The following is a 12,795-nucleotide window of genomic DNA, read 5'->3' as shown; positions in this document are numbered from 1 at the left end:
CACATGTGGCTCACATTATATTGGACAGCATTGCTCTAGCCCACTAAGTCCAATCTTGTTTTCCACTCCTTCCTTTAGCAGGGAAGTTTCTGAGGGTCAGGTAGGAGAAGCTGTGCCTAACTCCTGGAACACCCAAGAAGGCATGGCTGCTTGGGTCACTTTGAGTATGGATTTCAGAGCTTTTAATTAGGGTCTTGGAGTAGTTTCCTACTTTGCCTATTTATACCTCCTTTTATACCCTACAAATGTTTTGACCACAAAAGTAATACTAACTGTAGTAACGTTACCACCAAACATGGTAGAGATTATACATATTGTTAAATATGGATGGATGAACATTGTTTCAAATTGTATTAGATTATAGCACTATATGTTCATTTACACTTATAATCAGCTACTCAAATAGCATGCTCATATAGTACATTCAAGTATAAAAAAAATGATCAGTTTATGAGAATTCCTCAAAATACATATACCATACATCTCTGCTAGAATTATTTTTAACTTTAATAAATACCAATAAATGCTCTTAAGTAAATTTTGTAACATATTAAGAAATTTACTAGTAAGAAAATGTTTTTTTTGTGTGTGGATTACTTTTTAATATAATACTTGATATTGATTATAATTAATTTCTAGGAATTGTTTGCCTTGTTCTATAAAAAATTTGAGGTGTCATATAATCATGATAAAATTATGTCAATGCAAGCAAAATGTTATCAGGAAAAAAGAGTATCACAAATAGATTATAAAGTCAGTATAGTTTCTTTAATTAACTTTCAAAATTGGTTTTGAGTTCCCTTGTAGTCAAAGCAAATAGTATACAGGATCTTATTTCTTGGGAAGAGGAGGTATATCAATTAACCAAAGGAAGTGTAGCATTTCTTAGCACTGAATTCTAAAAGCACTTTCTCATATGAGTCGCTGTCACAACAATTTAGTAGCAAGTTCAATAATCTCTCACATCACTGCATCTGGTGGTATCATCCAGTTAATTGTTTTCATATAGAAATGAGTAAGAGTATGATAAATAATTATATGTTTTATTTTTACAGGAATCTTGGGAAAGCAAAATGAGGCATAATCAGCTGTGTTGTGAGACACCACCTACTGTTACTGTTCATGTAAAATCTGGGTCAAGTAGATCACATCAGCCTAAAAAACCTATTAACCTGAAGCGTCCTATTTTTAAAGATAGTTGGCCAGCATCTGAAAAAAATGCGCAGAATAGCAACAAGTCTAAACGCCCCAAAGGACCCTGTCTAGTTATACAGCGTCAGGAAATGACTGCTTTCTTTAAATTATTTGGTAGGTTTAAAATATTATAATTAGAGAGTACTTAAAAGTGAGAGAATGTAAAGATCTATTTTATCATTTTCATAATAATCAGAGGATGCTCTTATTTTCTGTCAGATTTCTCATTTCCAACCAAGCCTATTTTAATTAGTCTTTTTTTAAATGTTGGATTTTGATTCTTTTGGATTAGAAATTCTAACTCATCTCACTTCTAGACTACTTAAATACAAGTGTCAAATATAAATATTGGGCAATTCAAGTTCATAGCATGAGTTTTCTTTGACCTAAAGTAAAACACTACATAAAATCTCAGCCAAGCCAACAACCCTGCTTCAAGATTTTCTTCAGTGCTATAACTGAGCTATTGAATTTGTTCAGATCATGAGATAGTGTTACTTTTTAAAAAAAGATTTTTTTATTGATTTTTAGGAAGGGAGAGAGAGAAAAACATTGATATGAAAGCAAAACATTGATCACCTGCCTCCTGCACATCCCCTACTAGGGATTGAGCCAGAAATCTGGGCATGTGCCCTGACAGGGAATCAAAGCGGAGACCTATTGGTGCATGGGAGGATGCTCAACCAACTGAGCCACATTAGTGGGGCAAGTCATTATTTTTTAAAGACTGAGTTCTGTATCAGATTCCATTTCCACCTGTTAAAGATTGACTTTGGAAAGTAACAAAAAGCTACTTGAGAGTTACCCAATACCTATTTCTCAAAGAGCTATTGGGATATTCAATAAATCAAAAAGTTCTACCATTCCCACTCCAGTCTAAGCTATATATTAAGGCAATTTAGAGCATCATTTATAATCTCCTTATGTAGAAAATCTTCAAAAGGAAACATTCTCTCTTTAAAAGACAAGTCATAGCTATCTTTTGTTGTAGATGATGATTTAATTCAAGATTTCTTGTGGATGGACTGCTGCTGTAAAATTGCAGACAAGGTAAATTTAGTAATAATATAATCATTAACCAATGTTATTATATTACTAAACCATCAGAACTTTCATGAAACCTTATAAGAATTTTCTTCTTATTGATTAAGTTTAGGAAAAGAACTAGCCTGCATTGCTTCTTGAAAGTGGAATCCTTGCATATTAACTTTAAAATTAGAATAAACTATAGATTCATTCTTTATTTTGGGGAATTGTATAGTATTAGTGATTAGATTTAAAAGACCTTAGACTTATATCTGTTTGATTGAAAACAAGAATCAGTATAGATTTAATATGTTTAGATCAGAAATATTACCTTTTTTTCAGGCTGTAGAGAAAGAATATTCTGAGATTCATTCCACTAAGGCAGTCTATTATACATTTTAATATTTTGTAGGTAATTTAGATAAAACAAATCCCAATAATCTTACAGAGTAAAATTAACATCATTTTCTTTATTTAGGTATCAATGTTTCATTAAAAAAAAAAAATTGTGCTAACTTACATTCTTAGGACCGGACCATGCTGTTATATACTTTTTTAATTTAGCTGAACAGTTATGATTTCAGCTTCGTGAATGCCATCTTACACTATGTAATCATAGAAAAGTCAGCATGACTTCACATCACTCTTAATGTGCCAACTAACAAAAAAAAAAGGAATGAATAAGTTACTATTGGTGTGAACTTTTTAAAATTTCAGGTTTAAAATAACAGACAAAATTAGAGAAGTTTTATTTTTTAATTTTGGAAAATTTCAACCATACACAACTTATAGTAGATATTAAAACAAAGACCCTCCAGGAGCCTACCCACCAACTGTGGGCCATTCTTATTTTTTCTAATCCCTCTCCCCAAAAGCAGACATCCTAATATTTTATCCATAAATATTTTAAGATGTATCTCTAAAAAATTATATATTTTTAAACATAATCACAATGTCACTAACACTTTTAAATGTTGACGGTACTGCCTTAATATCAAATATCCAGTTCATGTGGCATACTTTTACACTTGATTATATTAAGTGCATTATAATAATTAAAGTTGTTGGACAGCAGGGGGCAGTGCTTTCAAAGTAACTAACCAGGAGCACTCTGTTTTTTAACACTATCACATTGAAAACTTGGAATCTCCTTTATGGCCAATTCTGCGAAGGTAGGATAAATAGGCATTTTATGAGAAGGAAATCTAATACATCAATATTACAACTTGTTTTTAAATGAAACAGCCAGAGCCTGGCATAGTGTCTTAATACCAGGGTAGACATATGTCTTTTTAATAATAAATATAAAACTTTTTTCAATGAAAATAAATCCATGTTATTCTAATTTTTGATTCAGAGTTATTTTTAAAAGATTATATTAGAAAGTGAATATGGATGACTATAACTAAAAGAATTCAGGGGGGAAAATGTGTATATAACACATCAAACCAATGTGGCAACATACAAATGGTGAATCTAGGTGAAGAAGATATGTTTATTCATTTTATGATTATTTTCACCTCTCTATAGGTTTGATATTTAAGATAGAAAAAAATTGTGTTTTTGGTTCAAAAATATTGACAATAAAATTTAGAAATTCATTCTAGTTATAATCTTAATCATGATAAATGATCGAGAATTAACTTCTCACTGTTTACATGGATTACAGGAGCCAAAAAATAAGGACCTGAATAGGTAATTCTGTAATAAGGATCAATAATGCTTTATTGTTTAAGCTTGTTAGTCATCTTAAAGGTAACTGTTTTAAAGCAGTTTTACTTATGAAAACACAACATTCATATTAACTTTTAACTTTTTTTCCTATAGTATCTTTTGGCTATGACCTTTGTTTATTTCAAGAGGGCTAAATTTACTATAAATGAGCATACCAGGATAAATTTCTTTATTGCTCTGTAAGTATGCTTTCTACTGTGATTTTTGTGGTAGTTATTTATAATATATATGATACTTTATTTCAAACAAAGGCTGTTTAAAATCTGATGTATATCTTTGAATAAACCTTCTGGTATAAAAGCTACACATTTTTTACTTTAATAGGATATGTTCTTTTCACTGATCTTATCCTGCTTTATGCTTAAGGTTTATTATTCCACTTGAATTTGTACTTGTACATTTTTCAGTGTTTCATATAAATTGTCCCAAATTATCCTCTTTTGTACTTAGGTTTTTTAAAGCCAGAATATATATATGTATGTATGTGTATATATATATTTCCAGTTAATATATAGTAAAAATTATTATCATCATTGCTCTTTTACATTGAACAGCTTGCAGAAAATGCTCTAGACATACTCGTGGATTTCTGTCTATAACCTAAGTGTTAGTCATATCTGATACCTATAGTATCCACTCAGTACTTTACTAAACACACTGTACTTTAACCAAGGCATATTGTTTCCAATTTCTTCCACTGACTTTATAGTAGTCAGTTTATACTAGCTTTGTGATCTAGTAAATGGTTTTAATGACATGGCTTTCTAATCCATGGGTCAAAATTCTGCTAGAATATATGTAAATTAAGAATATGTATCTCTATCTCAAACCTTTTATACCTAGTACCTGGATATAGTGCTGCAGTTGGAAATGTATGAATATAATTTTAAGTACTTAACTAGGGAAGTACAAACTAAAATATTTAAGTTGAATACCAAAGCAACTGTTAGCATTATAGGATAAGTTTTTACTTAAAGTCTGCTTAATTCAGAATCAAAGAAATTTATCTCTGCATGCATTCAGGAGACACATTTTCCCATACGTGGAAAAAAATGAATTCAGTATGAAATTTGGTAATGATTGCTAAGTTGGGGGAATATAATAGTATTAGCTAATACTGAGTATTAAGTGCAAGGCACCACAAAATATTTTTTATAAGTTCACTTAATCTTCCGATGATAGACACTTTTTAATTATCTCCATCTTACAGATAGGGAAATTAAAGCTTAGATTAAGTACTTTTCAAGATCACAAGTTAGTAAGTGGAAGAGCTGGGGCACAAATTCAGCTGTGACTTGCCAGTGGTCAAATTCAGCCATTGACCACTAGCTATAATGCTGTTTACAATGTATTTACAATGTTTAGTATTGTATTATATTTGTATGTTGATGCAATATCTGTTTTTTAGTTTTTTTCTCGTCTGAAGATTAGCAACAAACCAAAAGAAGCTTTAGTTTAAATCATACTAGCTGCCTAAAATTGGATTTATTTGACTTTTTTGGTAAAGTTATTAACAGTAAAGTGATGTGTCAACTTATACTATGTAGTAGTCTGTGAGGTTGCATTGCATGTTGTATATTAAAAATAACATGAATTATAATTTTCATTTTATATATAATCATACTTTTGTACAGCCTGACTCAATAATTCTCCATAGTTTCTCACTTAGCCATAGTTCTAACTCAAGTTCTTTTCCTTTCTATATATTCTTAAAACACTGAACTTCAATTATCATTCTTCCAATCTCTTTTACAGTTCTTTTTTCATACTCAGTTGCCTCTTCTACTTGACTGTAGGCATAAGGGCAAGGAGCATGTATTTAACCTTTTCTTGCATCCTTTAGTGGCTAACATATAAAAGGTTCTTAATTCTTTATTTGAATAAACACAATTAATTATTATGCAAAAAATAGACTCTGCTCCAAGAAAATATTAACTATTTCAAATTACAAGGGGACTTATATGTAAACAATGCAGATATTTCATCACGTTGAGACTGAAAAATTGTTAATCTAGAGTAGAATCATGATGTCTGATAACATGGTGCATTATAGATTTTTCATGTTTCACTTAGCAAGCATGAAAGGAACCGATCTCCCACTCTGTCTACCCTTTACTAAGAACTCTCAGGGATACTAAAAGTAAGAAATTACATAATTTTACAGAGGACAATATTGGATTCACATAACTGAATGGTTTTAACAAGGTAATACTGAAATATGTACAATTATTTTAAGGAAGGATAAATAATATGTAGGTACTCATTTTATATTAATGTAACTAAATATGAATATGAATATGCACGTGGTTTTAAAAAATACATAAGGGGTCCCTGCCAGTGTGGCTACGTGGTTGAGCATCGACCTATGAACTAGGAGGTCACAGTTCAGTTCCCAGTCGAGCACATGCCTGGGTTGCTGGCTTGATCCCAAGTGTAGGGCGTGTGGGAGGCAGCTGATCAATGATTCTCTCTCACCATTGATTTTTCTGTCTTTCCCTCTCCCTTCCTTTCTGAAATAAATAAAAGTATATATTTTTTAAAAGGTACATAAGAGGGTATACAATTAAAAGTAAGTCTTCTATCTCAAGACCTTGGTCTCCTTCCTCAAGGACAACTGTTTCATGTGTATCTGTCTAGAAATAATTTTCTATACATGAAGCAATGTGTATATTACATGAAGTATATGCTACACTTCTGTACCTTTAAAAAAATTTTTAATGTGAAATATGTACAAAAATAGCACATGGGCCTGGCCAGTATGTCTCAGTAGATTGAGCATCTTTCCATGCAGTGAGAGATCACTGGTTGGATTCCCAGTTTCCGGCTTGATCCCCAGTAGGGGGTGTGCAGGAGGCAGCTGATCAATGTTTCCCTCTCATCTAGAAACTCACTCTCTCCCTCTAAAATAAATAAAAACTTTATTTTAAAAGTGATCTTTTAAATAGCACATGGTATATGTAGCTATATAGTTCGTCCTCACTGCAGAATAATAATATTCTATTGTTGCTTATATATTTGGATTTTTTTCTACCATCTTTTGTACTTTCTATGTGTTCCATTTATTCTGTTTCTTCTGTCCCCTCCATTTTTATCTTTTTTGATTTGAGATTTTTAAATATTTTTGACACCTTTTTTACTTCTACTTGTTTAGGAACTATGCAATTTATATCTATTCTTTTAGCAATTACCCAAGTTATTTTTAATCACACAACCTTGAGCATTTTAACTCCAATTATCCAACAATTATCCATTTAACTCTTTTTTTTTACAATTCTGTAGTTTTGTCTGATATCCAAAAAGTATTATTGTTTTATACATTCAACATTTGTTTATATTTACCCTCATATTTATACCTTTGCTTCCTAGTCCTTGCATCTCAAACCTCTCACCTAGGATCATTTGCCTTCTTTCTAACTGCTTTTGAGGTCTCTCTCTCTCTCTTTTTTTTTCTTGATGTTTATCTATTAATTCTAGTATCTTCAGACTTCAGGGTCTGTTTCTGCTCATGGTACCTTAAGTGCTTTGTAATTTTCTTATTGTAAGTTGCCCATTTTTCTTGGAAAGTCGTCTATGGGGCTTGCATTGTTTCCATTGGGAAATCTGCTCCATTCTTATCTCTTTTCCTGTGTTATTCAACTTACCATTTTCCCCCGACTGCTTTTAAGATTTTCTCTTTATCATTGGTTTTGAGCAGTTTGATTATGATATGTGCCTTGGTGCTTTGGGCTTCAAGAAGCTTCTTTGTGGGTTTATAATTTTCCTCAAGTTTTTAAAATTTTTAGCCATTTATTTCTTCAAATATTTTTTTCTGTCCACCTGCCACCTTTTAGGGACTCCAATTTCCCTTTTATTAGGCTGCTTGAAGTCTCGTGGCTCATTGATGTTCTGTTTATTATTTTTGTTTATTTTCTCTACATGTTTAATTTTGGATAGTTTATGCAGTTATGCAGTTTATGCCGTTATGTCTTCAATGCACAAGTTTTTTCTGCTGCAATATTTAATCTGCTATTAATTCCACTCAGTGTATTTTTCATTTACACATAGTTTTCATCTCTAAAAGGGTGTCTTAACTTTAACATCTGGAATAGTTATAACTGTTTTAATGTTCTTATCTGTTACTTTTACCATGTACTAGTACGGTGGGGCCTTGACTTACGAGTGTCCCGACTAACGAGTTTTTCTAGATACCAGCCGTCTGTTTCTCGGCCGATTTTTTGCTTTGAGTTGTGAGCTAAAATTCGGGTTACGAGCCAGCTTCAGATACCCCACCGCTAGTTGGTGCAGCGAACGTCACAGTGAACGCCACAACATCAGCCCAGCATCACGTGTCTCACTCGTTCACTTTAAGATTTGACATACGAGTAATTTGAGTTACGAGCTCTGTCACGGAACGAATTAAACTCATAAGTCAAGGCCCCACTGTATGTCAGTTTTGATTGATTGATTGGATTGTGTTCTGCTTCTTTGTATGCCTGATCCCTCTCAAGCATTTGACAGGATATTGATTTTCATTTGTGCATAAAGAAACTACCTGATTGCCGCAAAAGGCCATCAGAAAGAATTAGAGGGGAACAATGCCTAAAATTTATCCAGGACTGGAAATAGTGTCTGTTCCCACTAGCCAGACTGAGAAAACTAATAATTGACAGGATATTGTGTAGATTATTCAGGAAGGTGTTGCATCACTAGTAGAAAATAATTAGCCCCAGACTGAACATTGCTCCAGATCTACCAAAAGCATAACCTGAAAGGATCAGAATGTTTCCAAGTAACTGCATCCCAGAACAAAGCTCAAGATTTATAGGAATACACAAATACGCACACAAAAGAGAGTTCACAAATATTCAGAACTCATTAAGGTAAAATTCACTGTATCTCTATTTTTATTTTTTTAATTATAGTAAGATTGAACATCTTTTATGTTTATAGTGCTTTGTATTTTTTTGTGAAGTGCCCATTCCTATCCTTTACCTATTTCTTTCTTTGAGTCATTGGTCTTCTTTGTTAGGTATCTGGCTAATACAGTTGAGGAAGATGAAGAAGAATCCAAATATGAAATTTTTCCATGGGCTTTAGGGAAAAACTGGAGAAAATTGTTCCCTAATTTCTTAAAATTAAGGGACCAACTCTGGGATAGAATTGACTATAGGGCTATTGTAAGCAGGCGATGCTGTGAAGAGGTAAGATTTTAAAATACTTTATATGTGTAATCTGTCTTTTGTTCATATAATTTTCCTTGTTTTTTAATGTGCTTCTAACATTTTATCTTTTTGTATATATAAGGGTAGATCATTAACCTTGGTTACCATGAATACAACTTGTGTATTGCATTGTTGATGTTTTAATTTTATACCATAAGAATTTAAAATTGTGATTTCTGTTTCTCAGAGCAGTCTGTTTCTGTAGGATTTTTATTTTAGTTTGTTTCTCTTGTCTAAAAGATCACCAATATATTGGAAAAGGATAAGTGTGCACATTTCAAAATATCTTATGGTAATATCATTGGAGTTGAATAATAATTTCATTAAATAAAATATATGAAATTCCAAGTCCAAAGATTTAAATGTGAATTGCATGATATAAAATTTATATAAATTTAAATATGTTTAAAAACCATAACTTTTTTCACATAGAATACATAAAGTTTCCTTGACGCCAGATTTTATTAAGATAAAGCAGAAAGACACTAAAAGTTAAAAGATTGGTTATTTTATTTAATGTTCTGGTTTTCAATAAAGAAGAAAATTAAGGTTTAAACTAAAGAAAAATTTTAAAGAAGAAAATTAAATCAGTGATCACTGTAAGCCAGTATTAATTAAGAAAACTTTGATAGCCCTGGCTGGTTTGGCTCAGTAGATAAGAGCGTTGGCCTGCGGACTGAAGTGTCCCAGGTTCGATTCTGGCCAAGGGCACATGCCTAGGTTGCGGGCTTGATCCCCAGTGGGGGGCGTGCAGGAGGCAGCTGATCAATGATTCTCATCATTGATGTTTCTATCTCTCCCTCTCCCTTCCTCTCTAAAAAATCAATAAAAATATATTTAAAAAAAAAAGAAAACTTTGATAAATGTGAGCTAGGTAATGCTATAATTAAATGAAGTTATATCCAGTTAAATGGACTATAGGCCAAAAGAGACAATGGATTAGTGTCAAACCTAAGGAGAACTTTAGGGGCATATCATAAAACTCTGCCCAGAACTAACCATGTTAGTTATATTTATTAATGAGATAAAGATTTAGCAAGTATGCATATTTGTAGATTAAAATAGGAGGATTGTTGAATGTTGGGGAAAATTCAAGGATTCATAGATAACTTAGAAATTCAAACCTTCATACACTTCTTTTGGGAATGTAAAATAGTGTTGCTTTGGTAAACAGTCTGGGTGTTCCTCAAAAAGCTAAACATAGAATTCCATATGAGGTCAGCATATAGGTACACTTCCCTAGTTTGACTTCTTAAATACTAGTAGCTACCATTTTCCAGTTGCTTATAATGTGATACAGATTTTACACATATCTAACCATCAGAACAACCCTGAGGTAGAATACTATCCCCATTTGAGATATAAACGAATTGAACCTCAGAAAGGTTAAGTAACTTGACCAGTATCATACAGCTAGCAAGTGGCAGAACCAGGATAAGAAACTAAAACTGACTCTAAAGGCAGTGATTTATCTAACAAACCTTAGACAACAGTGACTGATAATGTAGTGAGGAATCTTAATTGCTTCATAAATAATTCATGTAATCCTCACAACAACCCTCTATAATAGACACATTCTCTTCATGTTACAGATGAGGAAACTGAGGAACAGAAAGGTTAAGTAACTTACCTTTGTTCTTACCATATCCCTTGTCATAATTGCAAACATTTTAGGATTAGCCTAACATACATAGTTGGAAACCTCAATTAAATATATTCTTCTCAACCCAGTATATTCCAAAGTTAATCATTGTTTTGGGATAACTGTATTGTTTTTCACAAACTTAAAATATTCAGAATTGAAAAACCTAGAAGGTTGCTTCAGTCCTGTTTCCTATTTGAAATAATTTAAATTATTGTCATGGGTTCAAGCAGTGAATCACTTTATAGGTAAATACTGTTGTATCTGGAGATGCTTTTTTTTTTTCAAGATTGGTAACTTAGATTTTTAAATCTAGTTTTAAAAATAGCTGTTCTTTTTTCCCCTTCCCCTTCCCCTTCCCTTTTTTTCAGAGAGGAAGTGAGAGGGAGAGAGAGATGAAAACATCAAGATGAGAGAGGATCAACACTGGGAATCAAGCCCATAACCTGGGCATGTGCCCTGACTGGGAATTGAACCATGACCTCCTGGTTCATAGGTTGACACTCAACCACTGAGCCACGCCAGCTGGGCTAGAGATAGCTGTTCTTAAGTTATATTTTTTGTGCTTAGTTTTACTAAATCTAAAAAACTTACTAAAATTCTAAAAGAAAGCTTTCCACTATAGGTTATGGCCATTGCTCCAACCCATTATATATGGCAACGAGAACGCTCTGTGCATCACAGTGGAGCTGTTAGAAACTACAACAGAGATGAAGTTCAACTGCCCCGGGGACCTAGTGCCACACCGGTAGATTGTTCACTCTGTGGTAAAAAAGGAAGATATGTTAGACTGGGATTGTCTTCATCATCATCTTTATCCAGTGATACAGAAGAGGTGATGGAAAAACATTCTCAGGAATCACACAACTCAATGAGCAAGATAGTTGATCCTTCTCAAGCTTATAGCTATCCTCAAGGTATGATTTAGTGATATGTCAGAATTAGATTTATGCAAGTTATTAATTCAAGTTAGTTGTTGACCTACAGACAGGGATACATAACATATTCTACAACAATATGAATTAAATTAGTATTGAAACTTGTCCCCTTTTCAGTTACTTTTTGTCTGTGTTACTGTTTTTGTTGGTAGCTTACCTAAACTAAAAGGTTTTTAATGTGATTTATGTTAAAGTGAAACCTAATCACCCTGGGTCTCAAATATTTTAAGAGCACTTGAAATGTTTATTCAAAAGAAATTTTAAAAGGAAAATAAATTTACTTGTAATCTCATCATCTAGTTTTATCAGTGATTAACTATTGGTTTTCTTCCATACTTTTTTATTTTAAAAGTTTAATACCACTATGCTACAAGGTTGAAAAACACAGAAGTCCTTTGTCTTACCCCTCCTTTTTTTCTATACACTTTTTAAAATTGAGATATAATTGATACATAACATTGTATTAGTTTTAGGTGTACAATATAATTTGATATGTATATATTGCAAAATGATTGCCACAATAAGTTAACATTCATCACCTACATAGTTACAGTTCTTTCCTTGGGATGAGAACTTTGGAGATCTATTTTCTTAGCAACTTCCAAATATACAATACAGTACTGTTAACTGTATTCACCATGCTGTACATTACATACCCAGGACTTACTTATCTTATAACTAGAAATTTGTACCTTTTGTCCACATTCATTCATTTTGCCTGTCCCCCTAATTCCTGCCTTTTGAAACCACCAATAGGTACTATGTATCTATGAGTTTGATTTTTTATTTTATTTTAGATTCTACATATAAGTGAGATCACACATTATTTATTTTTCTCTAATTTATTTTACTTAGCATCATGCCCTCAAGGTCCATCTATGTTGTCAAAAATGTTAGGATTTCCTTTTTTCCGACTGAATAATATTCCATTGTATACACATACCACATTTTTAAAAGCTATTTATCTGTCAGTGGACACTTAGATTGTTAAATAATATGGCAATAAACATGGGGGTGCAGATGTCTTTTCGAGATAGTGTTTTTATTTCCTTCAGTGATA

The 12,795-nt window shown here is 32.3% G+C and overlaps 2 protein-coding genes across 3 annotated transcripts in view; one reads left to right on the top strand and one right to left on the bottom strand.

Annotated features, from left to right (window-relative positions):
• Positions 1-12,795, bottom strand: part of TRMT61B (tRNA methyltransferase 61B) — a 36,876-nt gene that overhangs the window by 3,337 nt on the left and 20,744 nt on the right. The gene's annotated exons all lie outside the window — the stretch shown is intronic.
• Positions 1-12,795, top strand: part of SPDYA (speedy/RINGO cell cycle regulator family member A) — a 36,901-nt gene that overhangs the window by 5,533 nt on the left and 18,573 nt on the right. For both annotated transcript variants that reach the window (XM_014546628.1, XM_005874835.2), the window contains exons 3-7: positions 1,056-1,308; positions 2,186-2,244; positions 4,048-4,133; positions 8,963-9,134; positions 11,423-11,714. In XM_014546628.1, the coding sequence (XP_014402114.1) occupies positions 1,074-1,308; positions 2,186-2,244; positions 4,048-4,133; positions 8,963-9,134; positions 11,423-11,714 (844 nt within the window). In that variant the 5' untranslated portion in view covers positions 1,056-1,073. The remainder of the gene's footprint in view (positions 1-1,055; positions 1,309-2,185; positions 2,245-4,047; positions 4,134-8,962; positions 9,135-11,422; positions 11,715-12,795) is intronic.

Source organism: Myotis brandtii, unplaced genomic scaffold (assembly GCF_000412655.1).
Source record: "Myotis brandtii unplaced genomic scaffold, ASM41265v1 scaffold454, whole genome shotgun sequence".
NCBI lineage: Eukaryota > Metazoa > Chordata > Mammalia > Chiroptera > Vespertilionidae > Myotis > Myotis brandtii.
The sequence above is the reverse complement of the archived record's forward strand: the minus strand, read 5'-3'. Positions and strand labels throughout refer to the sequence as shown.